The 12,008-nt window shown below is 42.5% G+C and overlaps 1 protein-coding gene and 2 non-coding genes across 3 annotated transcripts; all 3 read right to left on the bottom strand.

Annotated features, from left to right (window-relative positions):
• Positions 1-3,680: 3,680 nt before the first annotated feature.
• On the bottom strand, positions 3,681-11,862 carry EEF1B2 (eukaryotic translation elongation factor 1 beta 2). The gene is made up of 6 exons (XM_053282277.1): positions 11,626-11,862; positions 9,093-9,215; positions 5,921-6,044; positions 5,560-5,626; positions 4,860-4,985; positions 3,681-3,875 (listed from the first exon to the last, which is right to left on the bottom strand). Exons 1-6 carry the CDS (start codon positions 11,703-11,705, stop codon positions 3,721-3,723), a joined length of 675 nt encoding a protein of 224 aa, XP_053138252.1. The 5' UTR covers positions 11,706-11,862; the 3' UTR covers positions 3,681-3,720.
• Positions 5,195-5,327, bottom strand: LOC128341380 (small nucleolar RNA SNORA41). Its single transcript, XR_008314385.1, has one exon. It is a non-coding gene; the product is annotated as a small nucleolar RNA SNORA41 (small nucleolar RNA).
• Positions 5,691-5,771, bottom strand: LOC128341364 (small nucleolar RNA SNORD51). The gene has a single exon (XR_008314373.1). It is a non-coding gene; the product is annotated as a small nucleolar RNA SNORD51 (small nucleolar RNA).
• Positions 11,863-12,008: the final 146 nt, after the last annotated feature.

Genomic DNA, 12,008 nt, shown 5'->3' with positions numbered 1-12,008 from the left:
GGAAGCTAAAATAGTCTTAGCTAACAGTGACTGAGACAAACACAGCAATTGAAGTTTGCAACATACCAGGTGGTAGTGGACAGGGAAAGAAACTTCTAAAATATTAGTCAATGTAGACAATACTGAGCGAGATGGACAAATGATCTGACTTTGGTATAAGGCAGCTTCCTATATTCAAGGAAAATTTGTCAAGGTCTGGCTTTATGTAGAGTCCTCAGTACCCCCCAATGCTCCTGATTTAAGTGGTCTAAACAGGCCTGAAGAACTACCATTATTTTATTACCTCTTAATCCCTCCCCTTTGGGAAAAAAAGGTCATGTAGTGTACATGAGTCACCTTAAGTGGCGCAGTGGGGAAATGCTAACAAACAGAAGTAACAAACAAACAGACTAACAAACAGAAGGTTGCCAGTTCAAATCCCCACTGGTGTGTTTCCCAGACTAACACTTATATCGGACAGCAGCCTTATAGGAAAGAGCGGAAAAGGCATCATCTCATACTGCGAGGGAGGCGGCAATGGTAAACACCTCCTGCCAAAGAAAACCACTGGGCTTTGTGGGTGCCAGGAGTCAAAATCGACTTGACAGTACACTTTAGTTTATCCTCAAAACAGTTGTGAGGTTGGTTGGGTCATCTTAGCCCTGGTCTACACATTCAGTAGTGTGAGGTGGTAGCATGGATTGTTCTACAGACTGCCGGGGGGGGGGGGGGCATTTTTGAATGTTTCCCTGTTAGTATGAGTCCAGGTTTCCTTGGCTCTATCCACAAGTCAGATTGCAGTGAAACATCATGCTTGGCTGAGGCAAGTACAACTCACTGCTTCTAAAGCAAAATGTATATCAATTCCACACAGCAGATACCAGCACTAATGAGCCATGACCAGGCACCTACTGTTTTTAAAAATAGCTGAAGGCTAGAAGTGAAGAGGTCACACATGAAGATTTTACTAATTATATTGACATCAAGCTGACAGGGTCCTTAACCAATCCAAATATTCAAGCTACTGCAAATCATCCTGCTTCCTCTTTCAAGCCAAGCCATCCTAGATAAGCAGGTGATTTGAGATTAAAGCTTACTAGCCATGGTGAAGATGCAAGGTGTCAACCTTTAGCAAACAGACGACACTCATTGAATCCCACTATTTCCATCTCAGGGGAACAAAACAAAGAGCTCCAGGCTATCTTCACCAAACAGAAATGCTAGAAACTTCACAAGCAAATTCTGCACCTTAGTCTTAATTTGGACCACGTGAAGATTTATGCCATTAATGCTCATCATTTGTTTTGCTTTTGAGCCAGCCAATGAGATAAGTGCATCAGCACAGGAATTTTTATCTCATCATCAATCCAATACCTTATTTACCTGAATCAAAGATGACTCTGAATGCAAGATGACCCCCTTAAAAATGTAATCATACCCAGGGATGGCACTCACATTGCCACTCTGCATGTACCAACAGAAAAGCAAACTGTGTGGCCTATAGTGCTACCAACTCCCCTCCCAGTAAAGCCTCCCTCCCCTGCCTGGCACTAGCATCATTCACAGCCTGTCTGTTTCTCCCCACCCACCCCTGCTTTCCCTGCCACCAACAGCCCTCCACCCCCAACAAAAACACACCAGGGAAGGTCCCTTTCATCTCCATTAACACCATCCTCAACCTTGCCTTTTGGTGTATCCTACCAGCCGCCACTTGCTTTTGCTTGGGGCCTAGATCCTCCAGGCTTGATGCTAGGGCAGTAGTGAGAGGCTGGCAAGTTGGGGCAGGTGGGTTCCTTTGGAGGAGCAGCTGCTGCTCCTCTCACCCCTTTGCCTACTTGGGCATGCACAACTCATCACACACATACCTGGGAAGGAAGTAAAGGGCAGACAAGGGAGAACACACACACATGCAGGCAGCAAACTGCCCTGATGGGAGTTCTTATTTGAGAGCAGGGGATGGAGAGGAAGGGCACATTTTTCTTTGGGGCTCCAGTTTGGCCATGCTCATGCTGCTGCTGGGGTCCTTTTGCAAGGTAGGCAGGGGACTTAGAATGCAAGATTAACACACACACCCCCAAACATAAAAGAACTTGGGGGGAAACCTCATACCAACTAAAAAAGCGAAGTGTGCAGATGAGAACTCATTCAGACTGGGCAGAGTTCTTACCAACACATCATGACGGGCATTCAATTGCCTATCAGCACTCGTGTTCCTTCTGTTCATGCATCTACCCATATAGGTGGATAGGTTGTCAGATACAGAATTTGAAATCCACAGAGACCTATCTATACCCATCATGAAGATCCCCCTGCAGCAAATGTACTCAACCATGGCCATGACTCCCTCCTGCCCCACCAAATAATATGCTTCCCTTTAATGAGGCCATCTCTAGGCAGGTAGCCTACTTATAAGGGTCAATTAGGACTTTGGTACTCTGTACCTGTCCACCAGGTAACAGCCCAGTTACTGGCATGTAATCCTACCCATTCACTCTCCCCTTCATATACATGTGCTCCCTTCCTTTATTCCAGCTACTGACAAAAGCTTTTGTAATGTTGAGAATGTCAAACTCCAGGCTGCTTCAGTCATTCAAACTGTTTTCTTTCTACACAGAACAGTCTTATATAGGTTTGAGAATTTCCCCCATGTATCTGTATTTTGAATCACAATTTCCCCAGTTACAAAAGCCAGCCATACCTTTCTCTCTAGATGGCTAGCAGACCACCTCATCTAATTTTAGAAGAGTTGAGCCATGAGGCTTCGAATAGGAAACAACCTGCCCTGAACTCTGGCATATTTCATGAGTTTCACCTTGAACAATGAGAAAAGCTTAAAGGTAGCACTAAGCTAAGTTGCTTCTCATTAGTTGTCTCATGTTAGTAGCCTACAGCAATTATGCAGTGATGCTAACAGATGCACAAGTTGCCAAGCCACTAACTAATACTGCTGCATTCTAGTGGAATACAATATACTAGCTGGCCCAGGTGCAGAGCATCTGAGTCTCCAGTTCTCCCTCATTCTCTTCCCCCGCCCGCTGGGCAGCCTGGCCATCCACTTTCTCTCCCTGCTCACCTGATCTGATCTTCTCCACTGCTGCTTTCCGTTCTCCCTTCCCTTGCTTGCAAGCTCTCTTGAGAGCTGCCACTAGTGATGTGCATGGACCAGTCCGGAGGCCATTCTACAGGCCTCCGCACCAGTCCGAGAGCCAGGGTGGGGTTCCTTTAAGGGCAGCGGGGGTTTGCACTTGCTCTTCCTGCCATATGTTATTTTTGTAAGCATTTGGGGCGGCAGGATACCTCCCTGCCACCCCTTCCCCCTTTCGGCAGCAAAAGGCTTCAGAAAGCCTTTTGTGCGTGCCACGTCTCCGCGTCACGCGCACGTTGCGGAGACGTGACACGCGCAAAAGGCTTTCTGAAGCCTTTTGCTGCCGAGAGGGGGAAGGGGCGGCAGGGAGGTATCCTGCTGTCCCAAATGCTTACAAAAATAACGTGCGGCAGGAAAGATAAGTACACCCTCTCCCTGCCCTTAAAGGAAGCCTCACCCCAGTGCTGAACCGCAGCTCCGTGTACATCCCTAGCTGCCTCACATGAGATTAGCGACAGGTACGTCTAAGAGAATTAAATATAGACAGATAGATACCAGAGAAATTGAGTGATTTCCTATTAGCCAAAGTCTTATGAGGACACAAAACATGAACAAGTTTGCATTTTGCAGTAGTTTATTCCTGAAGCTGTCAGAATTTAGATTTTGTTGAACGCTGCTACATCCATTGATTGTACATAATCTTCAAATGCAGTTATCTTTTCTTCCAACATATCAGTTCCAACTTTATCATCTTCAACTACACACTGAATTTGAAGCTTCTTGATTCCATAACCAACTGGAACCAGTTTGGCTAGAAGAGGAAAAAAAATTGCTTTTATAAAGAACATACTACTGTTTCTCTATTTTTGTACACTGGTGCTTAATAAAAATTCCATCCATTCTGTTGGGAACATTCTTGTGTCCAATGGAAGCCATAGTTGCAACTATGGCTTCCATTGGAGACAGACGAATGTTCCACACACATGGCCTAAGAACAAACGTTCCCCCTCTCTAGGTGCATTTTCCACTTGGTGCCCACTTTAAGAACATAAGAACAGCCCTGCTGGATCAGGCCCAAGGCCCATCTAGTCCAGCATCCTGTTTTGCACAGTGGCCCACCAGATGCCGCTGGAAGCCACAGACAGGAGTTGAGGGCGTGCCCTCTCTCCTGCCATTTACTCCCCTGCAACTGGTACTCAGAGGCACCCTGCCTTTGAGGCTGGAGGTAGCCCACAGCCCTCTGACTAGTAGCCATTGATAGACCTCTCCTCAATGAAGTCATCCAAACCCCTCTTAAAGCCATCCAGGTTGTTGGCTGTCACCACATCCTGTGGCAGAGAGTTCCACAAGTGGATCACGCGTTGTGTGAAAAAGTACTTCCGTTTGTTGGTCCTAGACCTCCTTTACAAGCACAACCCCAGCTGTGCTAGCCCCCACTCCCTCCACCTAGTAGGCAAATGCAAAAAGGGAGGTATTTGTTCAGCCAATGATGGGAACTGTTCTGGATTGCATGATCCAAAATTCTACTTTTAAAATTCAGCAGAGCAGAACTGAGTGGCTTTGCCATGCATATTTCTTATAGACTATCAGAAGATTGCAAAGGCTTCTCAGCAAATGGAAAAACAGAAGACCACCAGCTCTGAGGCTTGTGTAGGTGACAAATGCCTTCACCAAGTTCTTAGAGGGCTTATTTAAGAACCATTTGAACTGAACTTGCAACTTGGTGAGTGCAAACCATGTGTATTTTACTACCTTCCATAATCGAGCATCAGTTCTCAACAAAAACATTACTTACAAGATCCCCACACCAGGCCATCAACCTGGATGCTTCTGACACACTCCTCCAATTTAGCCATGTCTGTCTCATCATCCCAAGGTTTCACATCCAACAAAATTGATGACTTCGCAACAAGCGCTGGTTCTAGAGAAACCAAAGAACAAACAGCTCAGTGAAATGGAAGAGTAGATCAGGATAGGGTTTTCAAAGATGGGTTAGTTTTAGTTTTATTTGTTCCAGTTTTCCAGAAAGCTGATGTAGTTGTTAAGTAATTACTTAAGTATTTTGAAACTGCAAGATAATCTAAATCCTCTATCTACCAAGAGCATTAAAAAATTATGTACATGTGATTGTCTTGTCCGTCACACTGATATCCCTTTCACATGGTTGAGAAAGAGGCACTGTATAGTGTAACTGCTGATTTCCCACAGCTGGAATACTGCAACTGCTACAGTACAGAACAGTCTCAGGCCAGTAGCTGTGGAATCCTGTATTAGTTCTGTTTAGGAGTCAGCATTTCACTACTAGCAAAAAACCAAAGGATTAACTTGTAAAAGCAATATGCTCTAGGAGGCCTTTCTCTCCATTTCCTGCAAATGGCATTGATCAGAACTGGGAATTCAAGTATTCAGAACACTTATATAAGCACCAATATTCATGGAGAGATTAATTTTAAAAGCAATTCAAAGTGAGTAAAGACAAATAATTGATAACATACTTTTGGCTTTCTTTGATTCATACTGAGCAAGTCGCTCCTCCCTTAATCTTTTTGCTTCTTCACTTTCCTGTGCAAAAGAAAAACAGGTTAAAAAACCCAAAGCAAGTATATTTCTACTATGTGATGGAGTACAACTGGATCTTTCAGGTGAAACAAATCATCATAATTTCAGTCGAAAGATGGTGATTTGGTTTTGTTCATCACATCACCAGTTGAAGGCTTAAAAAATGCAGATTTCTCATGAAAAAGAATCGCACTTCAGAGAACACAATGGCATGTTCTATTAGGATTGCACCATCAAGCTCATGTTGCTATCTGCATAATCCCTGCAATGAAGAGTTAATGGAAGAATGTTGTCTACCTCTTCTTCATCAGAGCCAAAGAGATCAATGTCGTCGTCATCTTTGCTATCTCCACCTGCACCTGTTGTGTCTTCAACATCTGCAGGGCCATATTTTCCCAAAGCCTTCTTTACTCCAGGCAGACTAGAAAAAGACAGCACCTAATTATTTATTGTGTGCTCCAACAAATTTTATGCGCCCCAGAATTAAGATGACAGGACTGGGATACACTTTTGCAATCAATTAACAAAAGCCACCACCTAATGATGCTGATGGTTCAAACAAAGGTTTTCAGATGCCAGTTAAAAAGGCACCTGTTGCCCAGCAGGTTAGTTAGCAGGTTTCATGTGTATAAACAAAGACTGGGTCTATACACTCAGCAAAATAAAGTGAGAATAAGGTGGAAGAATGGACAACAGCACTTCAGACTGCAGGTGGTGGAGGATACCATTTTGCCCCCCACCCCAAGAATCTATAAATAAAAAACCAGCACATCAGCAGAAAGTCTTTCAGCAGAGAGGAGCATCAAAAAGATGATTACCCCCACCTGAAGTGGTAGAGTCCATTCAATCACCTCATTCTGTGCACATACCAGGCCCAAGTGAGATGTGTATCATGGGATGACATCTCTGTCTAGCACTTAATATTTCCCAAGATATAATCCCATTAACAATTTCTGACCTGAAACTGGGTCTGGAGTTGCTTCAGTAAGTTTTAAACTGCAACTCTATACCCATGCAAGCAAACACGGGGGTGGGGACGGGAGACTCGGGCTGAAATTCAAAACATGGCTGTGCATAAATAGCAAATTTGAGGAGATTTAGGAGTTCTCTTTAAGAGGTGGCAGGCAGCTGCTACACTTCCCTAGTAGAGCCTCATACGCCCACAATTCCCTCTGTTCTCTGCTTTTGGTGAAGGACTAACAGCTCATTAAGGCCCAGTGAATTAATAAGATTAAATGTTTTGTTATAGGCTTAACAAGATTTGCTCTGAAACTTCAGTACATTCTAATGCCAAGTGCTAACCATAAGGCTTTTAAAAATGTTTTAACTTCAAGCATAGAACGAGCTCCACCTGGTGCTTAAAAATATAGACTGAAATGTAACACTCTAAAGCCATAGAATTTACACTCTTGTTTATATTTCTACTAGCTTTCTCAAAGATCTCTTTAAAGCATAAACACACACACAAAACAGATGTTCAACATTCACAGATGTTTCAATGTGAAACATCAGCTTCAGTGCTATACACTACTGGCTCTTAAATACAGTAACTCAGCATCGTGACTCAGCAGAACTGACAGCAACTAGCCAATCCTGTTGCAGTACCAATATCAACCAATCCTATTACAAAACCCCCAATATCTCATAAGGAAGGAAGGAGAGAGTGAATACCCCCACTCAATAACCAATGAATTTCATCACTTCCCTCATTCCTTCTTGTACATTTATAGGACACAACTGTTATATGTACTGTACCTAGCTTCCCTAATCTTATTTTCTAACATTTGCCTCCACAACTAAAATTAATATCTCTCACGGTCTTACTGTGATGTTTTTCTTTAACATGCACTGCCCATGGTTTTGTTCCATCTTTATACTGTATATCTGCCAAATGTATGTCAGTCACATATGGAATTTGAATACCTATACTCTTATTGGGAATTCATAACCATTCATTTCCCCTATTTCCTCTGCTTTCTTCTTGGATAATTCTATGTTCTCTCTTGATTATACTTCCAAAGCTCTCTATATCGTACTTTTCACTGTCTGTGCAGGTGTGCTGACCTACTGTTCATTTTTTTCTTTTTAGTTGGTTTTCTGTTCCACCTTTTCTCAACTCCCCTCACCCCACCCCCATTAAATTAGACATGGCAATTTAATTTCCATGTCCAGAAAAGGTAACCACCCATGAGCTTTCCCCCCTGTTCAATTCAACACTTCCCATTTCATTCAGGTCTAAACACCTGATCCATATTATTCAATTTAGTTATATCATCAATATCCCTCTCTTGCTCCCTCATTATCCACATTTGTGTATGACACTTCCACATCAAAACTTTCCATATATGCTTCACCACCTTTATCCATCTTTTTTAATGCTTCCAACATCTGTTTTGTATTTTACAAGTGAGAGGGGAACATACGTTAACAATGGTGACAAAATGGTTACAATTAACCAGCTTAAATGATCAGCTGGACCATCACACCCAGATATAATAAAATATAATTTATTTACACATTAAAGAGATCTTTGAGAAAGCCTGTGGATTTTGGAAGGTGTGCATTTCATCATCATTATACAGTCCTATTTCTACTGTTAAATCTCCCCTGTCCCCCAATTTAATTTTACTGTAACCACTTCAGAATGGACTTTGGTGTCCCCGACTTCAATAGTTTTGCTCTTATTTACAGAATAAAGCTCTTAGCTGCTTAAGTGACACTAAAATGGATTTAATGCTATATTATGCATCTGTGGCTCAAAATTAAACCATAGCCAATGCAACTATGAGTATTCTGCTTAGTGTCTGAAAAGACAAGAAAGGTGAGTGACTATCCCATTTTTGTCCCGGAAAGTTCTTTAAGAAGTAGACTGAGGAGTGATTAGTGAGGAACAGCAGAAATACATATGTATGTGAAGTACCTTTCTCAGTTTCCAGGTATAGCAAAATAGCATCTTTCATGACCAATAACATTATTTAAAAGAAATGAATAGAACGGCTTTCGTAATTTCCCTTATAGGCAGCCTTGCAGTTGGCCTGATTATACCTTAGGTTATACAACATAAGGTCAGCATCAGAAAGTTTTGAAACAGGCAAAATTTGGGACAAGTATGATGGTTTCCAAGCTGAATTATGACAGCATGATTTTTCAGAGAACGTTAAACATGGAATTAAGCTTTTCCACCAGCAGACCCATTTAATGATCCAATGTGATGCTCTTCCAAGTAGTTCTCAATATCAGAAATATGATCAGAAACATATCTGAATCAAACACATCATTAGTCCATTAGAAACGGAAGGTTTTCCACAGAAAAATACAATGAAAAATTTTCTACCCCACATCACTGGTGACTGTTGACATTGCAAAAGACCAACAGACTTCAAAGTCATAATATTTCAATGGTTTTTGTCCCGAAAGACTGGAAACCCAAGAATGCAATTTAATATGAAAGTCTCCAAGCCCATCCTACCTTGCCTTCTGTTTGTCATAGGACTTAATATGGTTGAACCACCGGAGGGCATGGTACAGCTCAGCAGGAGGGGGAGCACCAAGTGCTTCAAACACTGCAACATCTGCCTGGGATGGGACATACCTAAAAGAACACATGCTTATGTGAAAATGTGTTTTATTCAGAACAATTATTATTCACAGTGAGTGCCTTTTTAAAATGTGAATGCATAATACAGGCTCCATCTCATCACAAAATGAGAATTCATCAATTTGAATGGCTTTATGAGATTTAGAGTTACTGAAGATGGTATGCTGTCAGGCAATATCTTTATCCTTGAGATATACAGGTATACAATACTATGACAATCCAAACAACATTATGACAACCAATGCATCTTCTGACAGCATACCATGTTCAGTAACTCTAAATATCATAAAGCCATTCAAATTGATGAATTCGACTTTTGTTATGAGACAGAGCCTGTATTATGCATTCATTTTAAAAATACATTAAGTACTTCTGAAGGCAGGACTCAGAACCACTTGTCTTACTTCTGTACTATTCATTCGTGGACTAATGTTTAGGAGCACTTGCCCCACACAGATCATGTTTTGTTAGTCATAAAGATATCCTATTTCTCCAGTTTTCTAGAGAGGGGGTGGAACACACCTACTCTGGTCATGCTTGTGTACTCCTGAACCAGCTCTTAACTCTTTTTTCAAGAACTGACCCATATATCCATTGAGAATGTGGGTTAGTAAACCACTTGAAATGGAACCTCCATGTTCAAAAACAGTATCCCGTTAAATACTAAATGTTGCTAAGAAACAATAGAGGAAGGCTGTTGCCTTCATCTGGCTGCCCAAGACGGCAAACCAGAATTCTGGACTAGATAGACGTCTGGTCTGATCCATCTGGGATCTTCTTGTTGGGATTGCCAACTGAAGACTCCACACAATGGATGTACATATTCACAAGCTCACTATCAATATGGGTAGGATTCAGTTGTGACTATGACATGTCCAGCTGGTTCTATAGGAGGCCTTTAGTAAGACAAACAGGAGATCAAGAAGAACCTCTTAGAACAATGTGGCAACTCTTCAGGTGAACATGCCATTTTTATTCTAGAGGGATTCCAGCTTTCAGTCATAGAATGACTGTGCTGTCAGGGACAACTTAACCTACTTCACAGGGTTGTTGTGAGAAGAAACTCAAGTATGTAGTACACTGCTCTGGGCTCCTTGGGAGGAAGAGCGGGATATAAATGTAATAAATAATAAATAATAATAAATTAAGTGGTTCAAGTACATCAGCTTAACTATCCCACTCAACATAAACATCATGCTAGCTTCTTTGTTCTAAAAACACTTCCCAATAAAAGTTGAAGTTAGTCACTATGCTGACTCCTTCCTCTCATCAAAATAATTCAGTTCTTGTACTTCTGAGCAAGATAGCCTCCACTTCATCACCCTAAGATGCTCCACTAAAGGTTCACATTCAAGTGTGTTTAAATTTACTAAGAGTTGGGGTCAGAGTAGGCCTAACTTCTACACATTTCCAAGTAGAAGCATACTTTGTTGGTATTACAGCAGGCCACAAATCCTAAGTTTAATAACTATGCTCCACCAAAAGCTTGCCACATGGCCTTGAAGTAGCAACACAGCATTTGACCATAGTCCTTTGTAGAGTTAAACTTGAGTGTGAACCATTTGCCAGACCCTTTTTAGCTACCCTGTGTGATATTTGTAGACCGCTCCAAACTTCCACCGCAGTGCGGTTTACAGCAACATAAAGCAAATTAAAACAGAAGTTAAAACCTCATGTAGTTACTATTGATACACAACGAAAATCAGTTTAGTAGTATTACAACCCTATATCCCCAACCATGGCCACTCAATTGCCCTAAAGCAGCTCACAAAGAGAGCACGAGGGTGGCTAAGAGAGTTACGAATCTTATTTATTTATTAACATATTTTTATGCTGCCCAAAACTTACATCTCTGGGCGGTTTACAACAAAATAAAAACAGAAAGTAAAACATTAGTTAAAACAAAAACAATTTAAAGTTTTTTAAAAGACTATCTTAAAACAGCATTAAAACCATATTAATTAAAAGCCTAGGTGAACTGATGCATCTTTAAAGACTTTTAAAAAGCTGCCAGAGATGGGGAGGCTCTTATTTCAGTAGGGAGCGCAGTCCAAAGCCTCGGGGGGGCAGCAGCGGAGAAGGCCCGTCCCTGAGTGGCCACCAGACCAGTCGGGGGCAACTGCAGACACATCAAGACAGGTCCGATTTGAATCTCTCAATATAGCCATTATAAATACTGTAAGCCTACATGCCGCTTGTCCCTCGCACCTCTGATTCGGGGAAGTTTCCAATCTTTGCCCTTATGCTCCATAACCACCCATCTTTCCCCACACATGCCTTTGAAGACCTACCGACCCCCGCGCTACAGCTCCCGAGCCCTCGTGGTACTGGGCTGGCAGCCTTGCCGAGCAAGCTTATCGGGGTCTAGTAACCGCGCCAGACTCAACGCACGCAGCCCGCTCACCCCTCGATGTAGCTCTTATCCGCTAAGAAGTCGTTAAGGAGGTGGAGCCCCGCAGAGGATTTCAAGTCTCCAAAGCCCATGATGGCGCCGGGAAGGAAAGAAAATCAGGTGGAGAGAACAAACGCCCGGACAAAGAAATACACCCAGCAGCCCCCGACCAGCTCTCAGGCCGTCCAAAAGAGGACACGCCCCCCTACGCCGCCCTTATATACGGAGAAAGGAGGCGCGGGATCCCTCCGCGCAGAGCGAGACTTATGACGACATATATCCTTCCGCGGCGCAAGCTTTTCTTCCCTACTTTCTTTTTGCCCGCCCTTCTTCTCCCCACTAGGCACAGCCGACGAAAATTTAAAAGTCGGAGGGGACAAATTTGATAGGAGGAG

Source organism: Hemicordylus capensis, chromosome 1 (assembly GCF_027244095.1).
Source record: "Hemicordylus capensis ecotype Gifberg chromosome 1, rHemCap1.1.pri, whole genome shotgun sequence".
Taxonomy (NCBI): Eukaryota; Metazoa; Chordata; class Lepidosauria; order Squamata; family Cordylidae; genus Hemicordylus; species Hemicordylus capensis.
Note: the sequence above shows the minus strand (reverse complement) of the source record. Positions and strands in the feature narration are given on the sequence as shown.